At 36.1% G+C, this 18,227-nt stretch overlaps 1 protein-coding gene across 1 annotated transcript; it reads right to left on the reverse strand.

The window, feature by feature from the left end:
• Positions 1-14,451: 14,451 nt before the first annotated feature.
• On the reverse strand, positions 14,452-17,918 carry LOC141571802 (VIP peptides-like). The gene is made up of 4 exons (XM_074333964.2): positions 17,815-17,918; positions 16,403-16,495; positions 15,335-15,439; positions 14,452-14,581 (listed from the first exon to the last, which is right to left on the reverse strand). The coding sequence occupies exons 1-4, from the start codon at positions 17,916-17,918 to the stop codon at positions 14,452-14,454; spliced, it is 432 nt and encodes a 143-aa protein (XP_074190065.2).
• Positions 17,919-18,227: the final 309 nt, after the last annotated feature.

Consider the following 18,227-nt stretch of genomic DNA (forward strand, 5'->3'; position numbering starts at 1 on the left):
GCTGTAAGTCTGAAAAGCAGGGAGATAGTAATAGTTTATAATAGCCTTTGAAAGGACCAGAAAGAGAATTCCAATTGCCTTAATGATTAGAAGTGGGTCTTGAAATCAGGAAATTCGAAGCCTCTTTACAAATCCATGCCCCTCACCTTATTTCAGGATGTATGCAGTCTCAGACACACAATGGTACACATCCAGCATCCATTTTATTTGTCTAAGAGAATGCACAGCCCACCCAGTGCTATGCTTTCGATTAATACCACTGAAATAAAAAAGGAGACATCCGAGTGGAAATAAAAGCCAAGGAAACGTGTGGAAGGAAACAATAACAAACCGCTCCACAGGAAGAGTGAAGAAAGAGGACTACACCGTATGCTGAGGTAATTTTTTGAAATGAAAGTCAATAAAGGGTTTTTCAACAGGGAAAAAAACCTTATATATGCTCCATAGTTTTGACTGGAGGTACAATGCATATTTAAGAATAATTTTTAAACTAAAAATGATTAGCAAGGAAGGCACTTCTCTGAGTGAACCTCACGTGATCTTTTACTTCTGGATTTAAATAGTTAGTCTTTCACATAGGACTGTAAGTTTTGTAAACTTCAAAATCTTTATTGATGAATGTACTGTGTTCAAATGTTCCAAAGATGCCTTTTTGTTTGTTTCTCACTATGCTTGAACCGTAAGTTAAAACATTCTCCCAAATCATCCCTTCAATGTTAGTAGAATATTAGCTTGTATAGCAAAGTTCTTTGTGCTTGGGGATACAGAGAAGGCAGAGTTATGATTCCTACACTCAGAAGACAGTAGCAAAAAGCTGAGGAACATCAAAAGATGGCAAACAGTGTAGAGCAGTTTAGAGTTTGCTTCATTAAACAATGTAGCAGCTGAGAGAAGAGGGATCACTGGGGTCCCTCCATGATGGTTGGGGGTTGTGTGAGCTTCGTAGGATTACTGCAGTGTTGATGGGTGCAGGAATGGGAGATGAAAGAGGCAAACACAGTGCAAAAATGCGTAGATGGTACACTGACTGGTTTGTTTGGGTTACAAGGAATAGGACAGTCTGGTTGGAATGGAAGAAAGATGAGAAAAATAGAGGGGGATGCAAGATTGATTTTTTTTTAAATTAAGGTCATGCATAAAATAAAAGAGTAAACATCATTATAATCTGTAGACTTCTACAATATCTCTACTTTCATTTTCCTGAGTGTTAAATTTTTCCATGATCACTGATACTGTGAGGACCAATGATTTCAATTCGGTTTGTCTGAAATTCAGTGATATATCTGATTTTGGAGAATGCAGACTAACCATGGAGGTTTGCCTAGAGTTCAGAAGAAAATTCTGAAAGCACTATTCGTATCTTAGCATCAAGCCTACATGTCCAAATGGGGAGATTGTATTTCTATGTATCATTTTTAGCATCTGTAAATGTCACACACAGATCATTGTTTTTACTTCTATAACTTGCACATAGTGTGTATTTAGTTAGATGTCTTAGATTTAGTTTGAAGATCTCTTCAAACTTTAAGCGATCTATTTACCCTAGCGAAAAAATATCTTTAGTTAATACGGGGGTTTTATCAACTCACCAAATATTTTTCTATCTTCTAATGTAGAGATATGATAAGACAGTGGGTTATAATTCTTTACATGTTTTCAGTATTGTTAAAGAATCCAATGTTTATCTGTGCAGCCAAATCATTCTGCCAGAATCGTCAGGGTGCACACTGAGTCTTAAAACTGAATTTTAACGTATTTAAGAGTTTTAAATCATGCTTTAATATAATTTAGCAATAATGAAGAGAATTGTTTTTCAGTTTTAAAAAACATTTTTAAAACTTGTTTTGAAGTGCTCTGAATAAGTAAAGCAATTACCCATGATGTTACATATGCTATGCCTATTTCGGCTTTTGGTTTTTCCTTTGCTGGTTTATCCATGTGCATATATAAGGCACATACAACTTGCCAAATTGCACTCTTACTAAACACCGTATTACAAATATGTTTCCATGTTTCCATAGTTTGAAAATAGCTCTCAAGTTAGTGTAAATAAACTTACTTTATACACTTTTCAATACTTCTTTTAGACCTTCTTCTTAGTAATTTTGAATCATTGAATTTAATGTGTTCATTTATTTTTCTTTTATAATGATTAATTCTATCACCCTTTATTTTTTCCTAATGCTACAATTATGTTTTAATATTTTTTTTGTGTACTACTTTCTCTTCTAGAGAGGGTAAAATACAACATCAAAACCATATGTCTTCCCGTAGCTCATTAATTAAATTCCAGCTCAGAAACCCCAATTATTTTAATCTTCAGCAAACTATTGCTTAAGGAGAAAGGATAAAATGACTTTGGAATGACAAATAACAATAATGGCATAGACATTTCCCTTGCAGTAACTTATAACCTTACATGCAATGGCAACTTCTAGCTCAAAGATTCTAGGTTTTTTAACACGAAGAAAATTAAAATGTCAGTTAAGAAATATAGCTTAACAAGTATGACCTGTGTGTCTAAGGCCTAATAAGAAAATCTAACAGACAAAAAAAAATCTAGGGGGAATCTATATGACATTTCAAAACAATACCAGCTAGCATACAAGAAAAGTATCACCCCCGTCACTCTACTCCATTCTCTTTTCTCCGTGTTTCCATCTCCTTTCAAACCTCCTTATAAGAGACAAGTTTTCCACGTTTTTTCTACTTCCTCTCTAGTTTACCTGCTCTTACCTGCACTTCAGTGTCACCACCTTGAATGATAGCATTTCTGCATTAGAAATGACTTCTAGGTACTCAATCATATCTCCTACAAAGGATTACACACTGTAACTACACACAACCCAATGAAGACTAAAGAAATCAGCACAAAATAATTTTCTTTCACTCTGAAAAAAGGAAATACAATAAAACTAAAACTTTTGTCTATTTCTTGATATACTGAAAAGCTCTTAAAGATACACAAATGGTACTGATTTATTAGGAATAATTTGGGAATCAAATATTTATTCTGCCTTTCTGTGTAAAATGCATGTGAGGATAACATAATAGTTGATAAAGAGAAATTTCTTCTTTTTGAAATACTAAGAAATGCAGAAAGAAAGATATAATAAGTAATATTTTCCCTGATGAAATATACCTCTAGGAAACACTTACCAATGGTTGTTAAAATCGTCACATGAAAGGCTGATAGGGAACCTTAGAGTGGATGTATCAGGTGGATCACACATAACCTCACAGATGAATCCTAACATCACAGAGAGATGGAAACAACCAGACAGTATGTACCATCTGATGTGATGCAGTAGGAAGGACACGCAACCTCCTAGGAAATGTTCATGCTGAAAAGAATGTGGTAAGGCCTCGAGATCTAACTTCCCAGTTCATGGGAAATTCATGAAGTAAAAGAACATATTTAAACAATGCCATGGGATTGCTACCCAGTTTATGGGGAATTGCAACTAATACCTGGAAAGAATAAATGGGAAAGGAAAATCATAGATTTTTCTTTCTTTTTCCATAGATAAACTGAAAGCTATATCAATCACACGTAATGTATAAACTTTGTATCATGATATGAACAAAACAAATTAAATAATACACTGATGATATAAACAGAGATGTTTGAATACTATCTACACAAAATTTAATAGTACAAAATTTTCTCTTTAGGTGTGATAATAGTTTTGTGGTTATATTTATTGATAAATCGCTACGTCTTAAAGACACACTCTTAAGAATTTATATATGAAACAGTCTTTTGTCCATTTTTATAAATTGGGCTAGTTGAGAATTTTTGATGAGTTGTAGAAGTTTGACAATTTACCAAAATTGAAAAAAAAAAAACTTACAATTCATGTAGAACCACAAAAGACCAATAATAGCCAAAGTGATCTTATAAAAGAATTAAGCTGGAGTCATTACACTCCCTGACTTCAAAATAAATTACAAAGTTACAGTAATTAAAACAGTACGGTTTTAGCATAAAGATAAATATATAGACCAATGGAAAAGAATAGAGATACCCGAAATAAACCTATAAGTATGCAGTTAACTAATGGTTGAGAAAGGTAACAATGGGGTCAGATTGTCTCTTGAACTAATGGTGTTGGGAGAATTGAATAGCCACATGCAAAATATAAAAATGACATTGGATCCCTACTTTACACCATACACAAATATCAGCTCAAAATGGATGAAAGACTTAAATGTCAGACCTGAAACAGTAAAATCCCTGGAAGATTACATAGGGAAAGACATGCTTGACATATGAGTTGGCAATGAATTTCTGAATATAACACAAAATCACAAGCATCAAAAGCTATAATAGATAAGTGGGACTCCATCAAACTAAAAAGGTTTTTTCAGAGCATCGGATGGAAAAGCAACCTATAGAATCGTAACCAAATCCAAGTTTATATGCCCAGCAAACAACAAAACCATCACTGAAGCAAGAAGTATACAACAAAGAAAAGAGTTGAGTTCCAGAGGCAGCAAAATGAGGAGACAGGAGGAAAACTCAAATCTGTCTCCTCAAAGAGGAAAGCAGGAGGGTTTAAGGGGTTCAACAGGGAAATTCACGTGCAAAGTGAGAGCTATTGATTCTAAATCTGATAAGGGAAGTGAGAGATTTGAGGTGGAGGGCAGGCCCCCAGGATTCCTGAGTCACTTCTGAGTTGCCTTGGCATCTAAGAAGGCATCTCCTGTGAGTGTAGACTTCTTGGAGCCTGAGGTTCTTCCTTCCTGTTATCTTTACATTCGGCCAGTCTCCTGATTCCTGCAGAACACAGGGATACTACCTTTCAATCACTCAAGCATAGCTTTGGTATCTATCATTATATTTTCCGGAACTGACCTTTGCTTGCAAAAGCACATTAACTACGATTACACCAAAAAACCCAAAGCCTTCACTAGAATTAATAACAAAGTTTCTACATTTTATCTTTAACTTTAAATTTTAACCTTTTAGCTAAACTATGTTCTCAGAATGAGAGAAAATATTTGCAAACTATGTATCTGAAAAGGGATTAATTTCCAAAATATAACCACTGTTTCTGAAACACCACACACGCACAACACACACAGACACACATAGACACACAGCCCACAGTACGTGTGAACCTTGGCAAAAAGTGGAATTTACATTTATACCTACAATTCTCTGAATTAATATGACCCACATAAGATTATATCAACACAAATTTGTCATACTGTTATTCAGTTTCCAAACATTTTTCCAGCTGGAAACAACTTGGCAGTCACATCCCACAATTTGGTAAAACACATTCAATTTAAGAAATACAACGTTTATATTTCATTTTTTAAAATTATACTGTTTCATCTTAATATTTTAAAATAATATTACTATAATTGCCCCTGCATGGAACCAGCTTATGCTATCAATTATAATTGACCATTTTGCTTTTACTCTGAAGGTATGTTTTTAAGCTAACACTCCTCTAATCAGCCTCATAAACTGAAGATTGGAATTTTCTGTTCTATTCCATTAATCTTCACAACATGCACACAATTTCAGACTACCCTTCTTTGATAAATTCTCGTTTTTGACACATGCCTGCTGCTCCAAACCTGTATCTCATTCATCTCTACTCAACTTTACAAGAATATGACTGAAGTTTCTTTATCTGTATATTAAGGTAAGAAGAAAATGTCTGTGGAGTATACGAGGTCTGACAGTTAAATTCTTGTAGTAGTCAGCGTGCCCTTGCATTGGCAGCACTGTACAAACAGCTCCACAAGGTTCCATAACCTGGTTATCTCAGTGTCTCACAGCTGTGTTCTATCGACATCTGGTGGTGTCTTGCTGAGTGGTGTTCACTATCATTGTGTGTTTTTGTGTGTCATTGCAAGAATATCTGAGCTTGAATTAGAGCAACGAACAAACATTAAATTTCTTGTTAACTTGGCAAGTGTGGAAGGGAAATCAGGGACATGTTAGTACAAGTTGTTGGGAATAATTCCATGAAGAAAAAGACAGTGTACAAGTGGATTAAACGTTTTTCTGAGGGAGGGTACACATCACTGATGAAGAGAGGTCAGGGTGGCCTGTAACAGGCAAACTGATGAAAACATTGCAAAAGCTTACGGAATTGTGCATCAAAATCATCAGGTGATTGTGAGACGCATAGCAGACAAAGTAAACATCCATTGAGAAACAGTTAGGAAAATCTTAACTGAAAATCTTGGCATAAGAAAGGTGTGTGCAAAAATGGTCCCAAAGGAGCTCTTGAATCACTACAATGCACGTGCTCACACGGCACTCTTTGTGAGGGAGTTTATAGCCTTAAACAAATAACTGTATTGGAAACCCTCCCTACTCTCCTGATCTGGCTCCCAGTGACTTCTTTTTTACACCAAAATAAAGGGAATATTGAAAGAAAGACATTTTGATGACATTCAGGACATCAAAAGTAAAACGACAACAGCTCTGATGGCCATTCCAGAAAAAGAGCTCCAAATTGCTTTGAAGGGTGGACTAGAAGCTGGCAGTGATCCATCGCTTCCCAAGGGGAGTACTTCGAAGGTGACTGTAGTGATATTCAGCATTGAGGTATGTAGCAGTTTTTGTAGGATGTGTTCATGAACTTAATTGTGAGATCCTGTGTACTAAGATTAATGGAATAGGTGTTTTCTTAGTTCTTAAGTTAAAATATTATGTAACGGAAACTTCTAGCTCAAAGAGTCTAGGTTTTGTAACCAGAAATATGATTAAAATGTGAATTAAGAAATATAGCTTAACAAATGTGACCTGTGTGTCTAAGGCCTACTAGAAATAAAATCGAATAGACAAAAAGGAATCTTGGGAGAAGGATGTGTATATGAAAAGTCTGTCACTGGGACAAATGAGGTTAACATGTGGGTAAGACAAGAAGCAGAGAGACATGCCCTGGTGCATGGAACCACAAGTCTATAGAAAACAGAAGAGTCAGAGAGAAAGAAGCAAAATTATGAAACCAGGGCAAGTGTCCAAGGAGGAGAAAAAAGAAAGAGCACATTGTGTGGGGTAAAAATGAGAAAAGTTAAAGTATGAAAGGAGATGCATCTTGCAGGAGACTTGCAATTACATGAGGCAAAAGAGAAGCAACAAGGAAAGTGTTTTCTCTCTAATAGTGGTGGAGAGAAATCTGTCAACAGAGGATTGTTAAAGGCAGAAAGTTTTCATGTGTCTTTTCCTCTCTGTCTTTTCAAACAAGTGCAGGTGCTATCAGTGAACCAGAGAAGATACCATGTGAGTTTGGAGCCCTAAACAAGAATAGGCAAATACATAATTGGAGTGTATTTCTCTAAAATGTAGATCTACTAAAATGTGCGGCTCCAAGGGAGTCAGGAAATCAAGGATATTATTGTAGAATCGTTAGTCTCTGTATTTGAGATAGCCTGTAGAATAGAGTTTCTGTATCTGAAAATTGGAAACAGTATGGTGTGCTTTAGTTTAACATTAAGACAGCATATGGTAATATATAGTTTTTATTTACATAAATACAGAAACAAATATATTACGCAGCTTATTAGACTGGATAGATTCAATTTAATTAATACAAGATTTTGGAAAACTAAGAATTGGAATTTATCACCCCCAGAAGCTGTAAATATGAAAATGGTTAGGATGTCTAGAAACATTTTAAGAGTCAATTTGCCACGTTAGTAACTGATTATCGAGGAGCATTTTGTGCCTTTCACAAAGTAATGTAGTCTCAAAGTGACAAATTCAACAAATTATTCATAATTAAATATACAGGAAAAGTTCATATTCTGTAGAATATGCATTTATTAAGGCATGAAATAGGCACGTGGTCGGATCTCACAAGAAGTACAATGTAGGGAAAGTAAAAAATGACTTTTCTGATATTTCTTTACTTGTGTTCCTCCATCGAAGTTCTCCTTTTGATTACTCTAAAAGTTCTGCTTATCAGATTACAAACTTCTTGTTTTGATTGTTTGTGACTCATTTTTTTATTTCTGTTTTATCTCTAATACTGCAGGCAATTTGCTTCATTTTACATACAACACTTCTGTTAAATTTTATTTTCATTTCAGCAATTTCACAGTCCAAGAATTTTTTTTACTGTTCCTGCATCAGCAACTTGTTTTATTTATGCAATATTTTTAGATGATCTTTTAGACATTGTTTTTATTCTCTGACATTTCTTTTTCAAGATATTCATTTTTTTTAAAAGTGGGCCCTTTCCTTCTTCAAGTTGTCCTCAAATACCTGGAGATCCTCGGTTGTTCACTCCTATTCAGTATTTATAATAGTACCTGCAACCATTAACTGTGGTCTGTTTGGAAAATTTACAAAGGAAAGAAAGGAAAGAAGGAAAGAAAGAAGGAAAGGAGGATGGAGGGAAAGCAAACAAGGAGAATAGCTAGAAAGTCTGAGGTCAATGTGTGTATAAAGTTATTGGTGGTCGCTTTCATTTTAGGCTGAGGAACCCTATGTATCCATGGCTTCCATTTCATTTGAAAAGAAAACCAAAGTTTTGCTATGACCTATGATTTAATATGCAGCCTCATTCCTTAAATCTTCTCTGACTTTCTCTCTTTTCCTCTACCTTAACCATTCTCCCTTCAGTCAAATTGGTCTCCTCTCTGTTCCTTATAATAGTAGGTGAGCCCCAACCTCAGGGTGTTTGCATCTGGAATTCCTTCTGTCTAGAATGATCTTCCCGTAGATACTCCATGCTCATTCTTTCTGGGCTTTTGTTTTCAAATTCACCTTATTGTGAGCCCTACTCTTGGACCTTCATCTTAAATTTGAAATCTTTTCTTTTTCTAACACTTAATATTCTCTTTCTGTACATTAATTTTTCTCCTCAGAACTTATCACTTTCTACCAGAATATCTATTTTTCTTAACTCTTTATTTTCCTCATCCGTTTCCCTCAATACAATGTAAGTCCTATGCAGACAAAATTTGTGTGTTTTATACACTGTTGTAACATCATAACATCGAACAGGCCTGAGCACATAGTAGGTTCCTTATAAATACTTGTCTAATAAACCAGTAAGTGATTCTTATTTTTCACAGAAGCAGCATATAAAAGTCTTCCTAGGAAAACTTTTGCTTTTTTACTTGTTTCACAAAACTGCACACTTTCTTATTTTTCTCCTTTCACTAGCTCATTCCTTCATTCTTTTTACCCCATTTTTTCCCCTCAACTTCCCAGCCTATTAATGAAGGAGAACCTCATTGTGATGGGCTGAAATATGTTCCCTCAAATTCAAGTGGTGAACTCTTAAAACCAAGTACCTCAGGATGTGCCCTTATTTGGAACTAGGTGCTTTTTTACAGGGAAAACCGAATGGAAATGGTCATTAGCATGGGCCCTGATCCATTATGCCAAGTGTCCTCCTGAAAAGGGGAAACTGGAGACAGACACTCATACATACATGCACACACACACACAAACAGAGACAACAACATGTGAAGTTTAAGGCAGAGTGTGGTGATGCTTCCACAGGTCAAGGATTGCCAGCAAAGTACCAGTGGCCAGGGAAGGGCATGGGTCAGATAGTCCTTCTCAGTCGTCAGAAGGGCAGCACCCTGATTTTGGACATCTGCTTCCGAACTGAGAGAAAATAACTTCTGATATTTGAGACCCCATTCTGTGGTCCTTTGTTGTGGCAGCCGAGTGAATGAACCTACCCAGGGATCACGTGTTGAGATGCTTTGTCAGCCACATTAGGTCCCTTGGTGATCTCATGATTGTGCCTTTTAATCACATCTACATACTGAAGCCTCCTAACTGCTTGTCTTCAGCACAGCATCTCCTCAGGACTCCTCAGGTGTGTCCCCAACTCTATTCAGCATCAGCTTTGAAATGTCCAAATCTGAACTCCTCATCCTGGGCTGGAAGCTCCTTCCTCCCATCTTGTCCATCCTTCAAGTTGCTCAGGTGATTTACTGACTTTGCTCTTTCATATCCTCAGTCTATAAGCAAATAATGTGACTCACTCTCAAGACGTATTCAGACTCCACTTCTCCCCACCTGCACTGTCTGTGCCCTGGTAGCCACCGTCATGTTTCACCTGATTCGTGGCAGTAGCCTCCTCGTTTGTCTCCATGTTTCCATCCCTAGCACCCCTCCAGGCCTTCACCCTATTCCCAATGTAGCAGCCTGAATGACTCTGATAAAATGGAATTCAGATAATGTCACATTCTTGTCCCAAACTCCGTACCATCTCCTCATCTCAGTCCTCAAGTCCTTCCGGAGCCTGTGAGGCCCCACGAGGTCTGGTCCTTGGTGACCTCTCTCATCTCATCTCCTGCTCAGCCCTTTCCAGTGCACACGGCTCCGGCCGCACTGCCCTCCTTGCTGTCTAGATACACCAGGACCGTTCCTTGCCGGAACTTGCTGTTCCCTCTGCACAGAAACCTACTCTCAGATATCTACATGGCACATCAGAGGCATTCAATACATATTTCTTGAAAGAATAGGAAAGAAGTTGAAAAGCATTTAAGTTAATGAAATAAAATAAAATTCTTTAGATCACAATCAAATGGCATTACTGCTATGGCCCCATTCGATCTTCATAAATTTCTTGCATGTAAGTAACATCTGAAAGTTTTCTATGCTCACTGCAGTGTTTTGTTTAGAAAAGTCACAAATATTTAGTAATTTGGGAAATCAGATATTTAAAATATATAATTAGTCTACTTCATCTCAACTTGTGTAACTCACTTTGCAATTACTTGTAGTTCTAGACTCTCCTTCTGTAGCTTTCTTTTCTAATTGTAGCAAAGGAAAGTGAACAAAGCTTTGCCATGTGATGATATTGATTCTTCATTATGGTTAGGATCATACTGATTCCCACTTGCTCTATCATTTCTTTATGCCTTCTTGATAAGAATTTAAGATGCATACCCTGAGTTTGGAAAAGAAAACATCTCCACATAAAAATATGTGTTGTTTGGTTTATGTTAATAAAACCCCAGTTGTTGGTGGGGCACATAAAACAAAAACTAAACAAACATTCCCCAGACTCCTTTCCAAATGGCTATCACTATAAAAATATATTCCCCTCAAGGGGATGGTAGCATAAGATATCAGCAGAAACAGCATGCACTTTTGCTTTCTTTCTTCTTTCTTTTTTCACCCCTGACTCTTCTTGTCTCTGATGCAAGAATGCAAATATGATGGCAGGAGCTGCAGCTGCAACTTTGGATCATGAGGACAGGGGCTGTGCCCTAGGAGATGAAAGGTGACCTGGAAGGGATTGCAATTTCTGAGGACTTCATGGAACTGAACCATCATACTATCCCTTGACATTTTATGTTTGACCTAATGTGAGAAAGGAATTTCTCTCTTATTTAAGTCACTGTTACTTTAGGAGTCACACATGACAAAATATTCAAATTATCCTACCTTACATATCAAAAAGACCTATTTAATGCATACAACTTTAGTGCTAAAACAAAGTAGTGCCATTTCCTTTAAATTAAGCAAAACAATAGAAATTGTTTGCAATGACTATCAAAGCTCTTTATTTTTCTATATGTAATTTTATGCAATCATTTTAGGAAAATAGTTGTGTCTCCAAATGTACTTTCATTGATGAAGGCTGTATGATCAAAGCATTCTTTGAGGGGCCATGTAAAAAAAGTGTATCACTGAAAAACAAATGCTCCACTCAGTTTATATACTACACATACTTAATAGGAACATAAAAGAAAGGTCCGGTGTGAGAAGCACAGACCATTCTCCTTCATTGAGGCATTAAATCAGAAGAGAGCCTTTGGCAATTAGAGATCCAAATTTCAGACACTATTACGCTCATTCAAAATAAACTTTGCCTTCTGATGTGGAAGTGCACAACATTTTTTGAAAATCTTTTTGAAAAAAAAATTTCATTTTGTAGGTATTCTCTTAGACAATTTGAGGTTTATTTAACACAGCATTTCATCTGCCTAACATTCAAATTTGGAGACACTGATTATCTGCTCCATTTTTCTAAATAGTTAAGTGTGCTCTATAAAAAAACACATCAATTTTGCTTCATTACTACCCTTCCATGAAGCGTTGTACAATTGGAATGAACTTGGTCTTTACTTGTCATTAAATACATCTTTGTTAGAAAAGATACGCAGCCTCTGGAATTCCAGGATTTTCATGAGTTGAAGGCAATTTTAAGAACTCTTAAATAATATTTGCAATGTAAGCAACAGTTCTTATGTTGGAATAAAATAACTCACAACATGACCAGCACAGTATTTTATTTGGTTTTTATATTGAAGATGTTTCTTGAATTAGTTAAGTAGAAACCGAAGTATAACTACTTCACCTAGTCATTTATTTTCGAAAGGTCTGAAAAAGAAGAATGGGTATGTAAGTGTAAAATATTCTTATTTACAGTATATTAGTTTCATTCATTCTCCACTCACTTGATAAACATCATTTTCTCTGTTAGAGGTGATTGAGTAATCAGTGGACAGAAGCAACCAATGGTGCAGGTGCCTTCCCAGACACCTTGTCCACTCTTGAAGAATCTAATGAAAACTTTAGACATTTGCTCCAGGAACTGAAGAATGACCATTAATTGTCTTCAGCCTCAGCTCATCTAGTTTAATCTTTTTGACCTAGATAGAGGTAGAGTCTAGCTTACCTTCATGTTTGCAATAAAGTTTTATTGTCACACACCCACTCCTTTCATTTTACATATTATCTGTGGCAACACTCACACAACTACAGCAGAGCCAAGTAGTTGCAATGGAAACCATATAGGCAACAAAACCAAAAATATTTACTGGATAACCTTTAAAAAAATTATGCCAACCTCTGATACAGTGATGATTAAGCACTCGCAAAGTCTCATAAACATTTTTTATGGGATAGTGTCATCTTAAAGTAACTCAGGTTAGAAATATGTCTTGTATCCATGTACACATAAAAACAACTGTGATAACAAGTTTGTCAATTAATAAACAGAAAGAAATCTATTTGTGTTTTCTCTTCACAAAATACATTTTACAGTGACTGATATTGGAGTCATAGTACCTGTATTCACTTTATAGGTAAAATAACCTAAATTGGACTTTTGCTGTACGAAGTTTGCTGTATTTAGGAATACAATTAGACCCAGAGTGCCTTGCTATTTTCACAATAACGAGTCATGCTGTAATATGGTCATATTTCCTGTACGTCAGTGAGGTACTAATAGTCGACTGAGGGACTAAACCTTCAATTAGCAAAAGCAGCATGGCTGGATTCTCCAAAGAAAGCCAGTGTTTCTCATTAGTGTGAGACAGTCTTCTGTGTGTTGTATCTTGACAGGATAGAAATATGTCTGAGCAAACTAGGAGATACCAAACTGTTTCCTCCTTCTTAGCTTTCTCTGTTAGGTGATCACCACCCTGCAGGAATCCTTTTAAGCTGTCTACTGGCTTGGGGTTCTCTTCAGGCAGAAGTATCCTTCTCACATGAAATCTTATTGTGAGAACTCTAAGATGTATGTTATTAAGTGACTCTTACCTACTTAAATAACTGAATGATTTTTGTAAGAATAAAAGAAGAACACACAGCGAGTGGGTGCAGAGACCCTGACCTTGTATAACTCACTGAGGAGTTATCATCAGCTTGTTCCAAAGAGCTTATTTCTTATTTCTGAAAAGTCTTCCCCATCACTGCCAATCAGAAAGAGACATTGTGCATGTTAAGGCTCTTAGATGACAAAGCATCTAAAGAAGAGATAATGTGTGACCTATGGTATTATCTGTGCTCTGTAAAGTGCTCTGGGGGCTAAATGATGATCTTTGATTTTAGTTATTATCTATGAATTGTTCTTCAACCTTAAAGCAGCTATAACTATTGTTACACAATTATAATCAGGAGGCAAAAGTAGTCATCTTGTCTGAACTCACCCAACCAGAATTGTGCTTAGTACTCACCATCTAAACAAAAATAATTGGAATAAAAAGAGAGATCACCCCACTTCCTGTTATTGTTCTCCAATATCTATCACCACAGAGAGACACAGGTTTTACAGGATCTGAACAGTCAAAAGAACTCAAGGCTGAATTTAGTAAAATCAGGTTTGAATATGCACAAAAAGGGAGTTCCACGTGATACCAAATTGCTCATTGAAAATGCTTCACATGTTTCAAATATCAGCACTTTTGATTAAACCTATTCCAGATTCAGACTCATCATTTTTAACCCTGGAGGCACAATAGAATCAGCTGGGGAGCCCTAGAAAACGCCAATGTCTAGAGCCATACCACTAGAGGCACTAATTTCCTGGCCATGAGTTTTGGGTAAGGCCAGACATCAGTATTTTAACAATTCTCTAAGGGAGTCTAATGGCAATCTAGGTTGAGAATTACCATTTCATAAATAGTGAGGAACAGAGATAGGTATGTCTCCATTATGTAGCTTCTTTTTTGAAAATCATTTATAATATCTCATTATACCAAGTTTTCTGTTTTTTGTTTTTACCTTTGTCCACGAAGGTACTTGAGGTATTTTTTCAGAGCTTTTTGCTTTTCAAGATGTGTTTTTCGGTCATGTAACATTGTATTCACCTGACGTTTGGTCGTACCATTGTCCTCTGAGATGTTATCGCTGTGAAATGTGAGGAAACAGAAATCAGAGAAGTTTAACAAGAAATGGTATATATAACAAAGTTCCAAATACTTTGGTGTCAGATAAAAAGGAATTCCAACACCCAACTCATTTTCTTTCACAACAATTCTAAAAGAAAAATATACCTAAACCTAAAAATAGAGGAAGTGGGAATAATCCAACACATTTTGGCATTTTCAGGGAGTGTCTGAAGATATATTGTGTATTAAATGAGCAAAAAAATATAAAATAACATAATTGGGTAAATATTTGAAGTTTGTTCTGCCATTTGGAGGAAGTTTCTTTAAAACTAAGTGCTTTTAAAAAAGCTACTCAACCTAAATAGTACCTAGTAAATATTCAGCTATTGTCCAGTTAAAGAAGAAACTTCCAATGCTTGGTTTGAGCAAGAAGTTAAAAAACAAGTATTACAGCGACCCTAAAATTTGCTTCAGTTTATACTATGTCTTATTTTACAGTGTCTACTTCAATTTGATTGCAGATTTACAAATGATTGTTATTTACAAAAATAAGTGTATCTGAACCAGTGAGTATGACATTACTAGAAAGCCCGATTTTCTAATGCAGGGGCCTGGTATATTTTATTGAAGAATATACATTAATTTTAACTAAATTGAATATTATCAAGAGTTAGCAATTTGGAACAAAGAAAGTAAATTGTGAACAGTGAAAAGATAATTTGCAGATTAAATAATCATAACATATTTGGTAAAGATAATAAATTCTCTTTACCTATCTCGTTTTCCAATAAAGGACTCAACGTGTCTTTTGCCAGGAAACTGACCCAAAAGTCTTTCATAGTCACCAGTTAAAATTTCGTCAGTGTGTCTGGCATTCCTAGAAAAACGAAGAAAGAATAACCATTATTTTAAAAATGTTTTTCTAAGTATTATTTGGCTCAGTGAATAAGAAAAAACTAATCAGATTATTAGGACAGATTCTTGTGCAAACTTAAGTGCAGAAGGATTTCTTAACAACCTAGTGAAAAATGTTTTCTTGTGATTTCTATCAAGATTTTTTTCAATATTCCCAGTTCAAAATATTGAAAAAATAAAGAAATTAGCTTTTGTAGAGTTATACCTCAACATAAATGCTTACTGATGGAAGCTTTCAAAGTAAATATTCTATGAGACACACTCGTGGGAGAAATATATTTAGACTAGGTCCTATTTTTGATTGATTGATTGATTCCTAATGCTTTATTCATGTACATGAGTAAGGACATATAAGAAAAAACTACCCTATTTTTCACGCAAACCCTATAATGGCTTTTCTTTTCCTCCTCCAAAAATATTTGGAAACAAAATCCCTTAAACTGGAGAGGATCTGAGGGCCTATCCACCAACCTTTCTGCCTTAATGAGGAAGTTTTTATTTTTTGTCTTTAGTACACCACTTCTTTGTCTCTAGTTTAATGGGGCTTTTGACAAGTGGTTTTCTGAATGAGTAGCTTTTGTTATTGGGCATCTTTTCTTTATATAGAGATAAACTCTTGCCTTAGAACTTCCTCTATCATGGAATCCTAAATACTGAGGTTTTACTAGAATTGGTACAATCTTGATGTTGACAATTTGTGCAACAGAATGTAAGTGAGTGATGGTTCATCCTGGCCTGTTGCAACCTCTGTACATGAACATCATGGACAGCTGCAAGAGCTGCAGTAAGTCAGGCTGGAGGAAGCCATGACATGTGGAAACCTGCAGTGTTATGCTGCAGGAATAGCTTCATGGAGATGCAAAAATGAAACATTTATACTTCAGAGATACATTTTTTAAAGTAAAACTCAGTAAAATGAACTCACCTGTCATTTCCAGCAAAAGTATTTGGCAAAATGTCAGTTTTTCTTAGTGTTAGTAAAGGTTCATCACGATCAATTGCTCCTTCAAATGGTGTGCTGTAACCCAACATGTTAATTAAAAGACAATAGAAATAGGACACACCCCTTTCTCAGAAGGCAGCACTTTTGATTTTACAATCATTTGAAGTAAAGCACGCAAAATCTCGGGAAGTAATACCCATTTACAAAATATGGATAACATAATTGACAATGGCTTGTATGGTTTATGAGAATATTAATAGTAAAACTTAGGTTTATCTCATAATACAGATGCCATACAACTTTCACAAGACGTGTCCTAAGCTTAAGAGCTACTCAGTTCAACCCTATCTGAGCATTAAGCAAAGTATACTTCTTTCGTAATGTCTTCACTTTGCAAAGTTAAATCCTACAAGAAGAAAGATTTTATACTAAATAGAAACTTTGAAGCATTTTTAATATTCAGTATAAAAGCTGGAAGCAATCCGTTTGTTTGTTGATGTTAAGCATCATTTGGTTCAAACATTTCTCAAAGGCTGAGTATTAACTCCTTTTCTTTAAGTTTCTAAAATTTACTTCAACATTCAGTTGTGATATATTACTTTTTTTAAAAAAGGTTTTATTGGGGAAGGGGAACAAGACTTTATTGGGGAACAATGTATACTTCCAGGACTTTTCTCCAAGTCAAGTTGTTGTCCTTTCAGTCTTAGTTGTGGAGGGCGCAGCTCAGCTCCAGGTCCAGTTGCCATTGCTAATTGCAGGGGGCGCAGCCCACCATCCCTTGCGGGAGTTGAAACCGGCAACCTTGTGGTTGAGAGGATGCGCTCCAACAAACTGAGCCATCCGGAAGCTCAGTGGCAGCTCAGCTCAAGGTGCCATGTTCAATATTTAGTTGCAGGGGGGCGGAGCCCACCATCCCTTGCGGGACTCGAGGAGTTGAACTGGCAACCTTGTGGCTGAGAGCCCACTGGCCCATGTGAAAATCAAACTGGCAGCTTTCGGAGTTAGGATCATAGAGCTCTAACCACCTGAGCCACCGGGCCGGCCCTGACATATTTCTTTTTATTGACCAAATCCAAAGAATCTTTCTATCTCTGAAGAGTTAGTTACTAAGGTTCAATGAATTTTGTGGGACCTTCAGGATTCTAATCTTACATATTAATATAATTTTAGTAAGAGATATGCAAAAGAACAATCGTTTTGATATGGTGTGGAAAAATTTGCAAAATATATCAATGAAATATTTAAATAAATGATATGAAATTTTTAAAAATGAGTTGTTCTAACAATTGTCACCCCAATAAAAAAAAAAAAAGAGTTGTTCTATAAAACAGAAAGAAAATTCTCAGTTAGATAAACATGGAATCTTCAACTGTCTGAATGGGAAGAGAACTTACTTCAGAAAAGGTGCTTCGAAAAGAGGCCAAGCCAGCATTTGGGAGAAGAGCACGCTGAAAACTGTCAGGCGCACAAGGAGCTGGGGCTTCCTTCGGGTTTCCATCTCTGCACCACGAAAGGGAGAGAGTCACATCAGATTTTCCAACCACAATGTCCCCAGACAGGTAATTCCTTTTTTATTTTAAATTTATTGAGGTAACATTTTTTAATAACATTATATTAGTTTCAGGTGCCCAATTCTATTAGAGATCATGTATTACACATCGTGTTTCTATTGAATTGTGTGCTCACGACCTAAGGTGTAGTTGCAGTCTGTCACCATATATTTGATACCCTTGCCCCATCTTCATCCTCCTCCCATGCCCTTTATCCTCTGGTAACCACCATACTGTTGCCTACGTCTATGACTGTT

Source organism: Rhinolophus sinicus, chromosome 2 (assembly GCF_057876585.1).
Source record: "Rhinolophus sinicus isolate RSI-liver-muscle chromosome 2, RSI-T2T, whole genome shotgun sequence".
In the NCBI taxonomy this organism is placed as follows: Eukaryota; Metazoa; Chordata; class Mammalia; order Chiroptera; family Rhinolophidae; genus Rhinolophus; species Rhinolophus sinicus.

Coding starts and splice junctions, on each gene's coding strand:
- LOC141571802 (XM_074333964.2), bottom strand. CDS start 17,918: ATGGAAACCCGAAGGAAGCCCCAGCTCCTTGTGCGCCTGACAGTTTTC. Junction 16,496..17,814: donor TTCGAAGCACCTTTTCTGAA/GTAAGTTCTCTT, acceptor GTTGGGTTACAG/CACACCATTTGAAGGAGCAA. Junction 14,582..15,334: donor TTTATTGGAAAACGAGATAG/GTAAAGAGAATT, acceptor CACATTTCACAG/CGATAACATCTCAGAGGACA.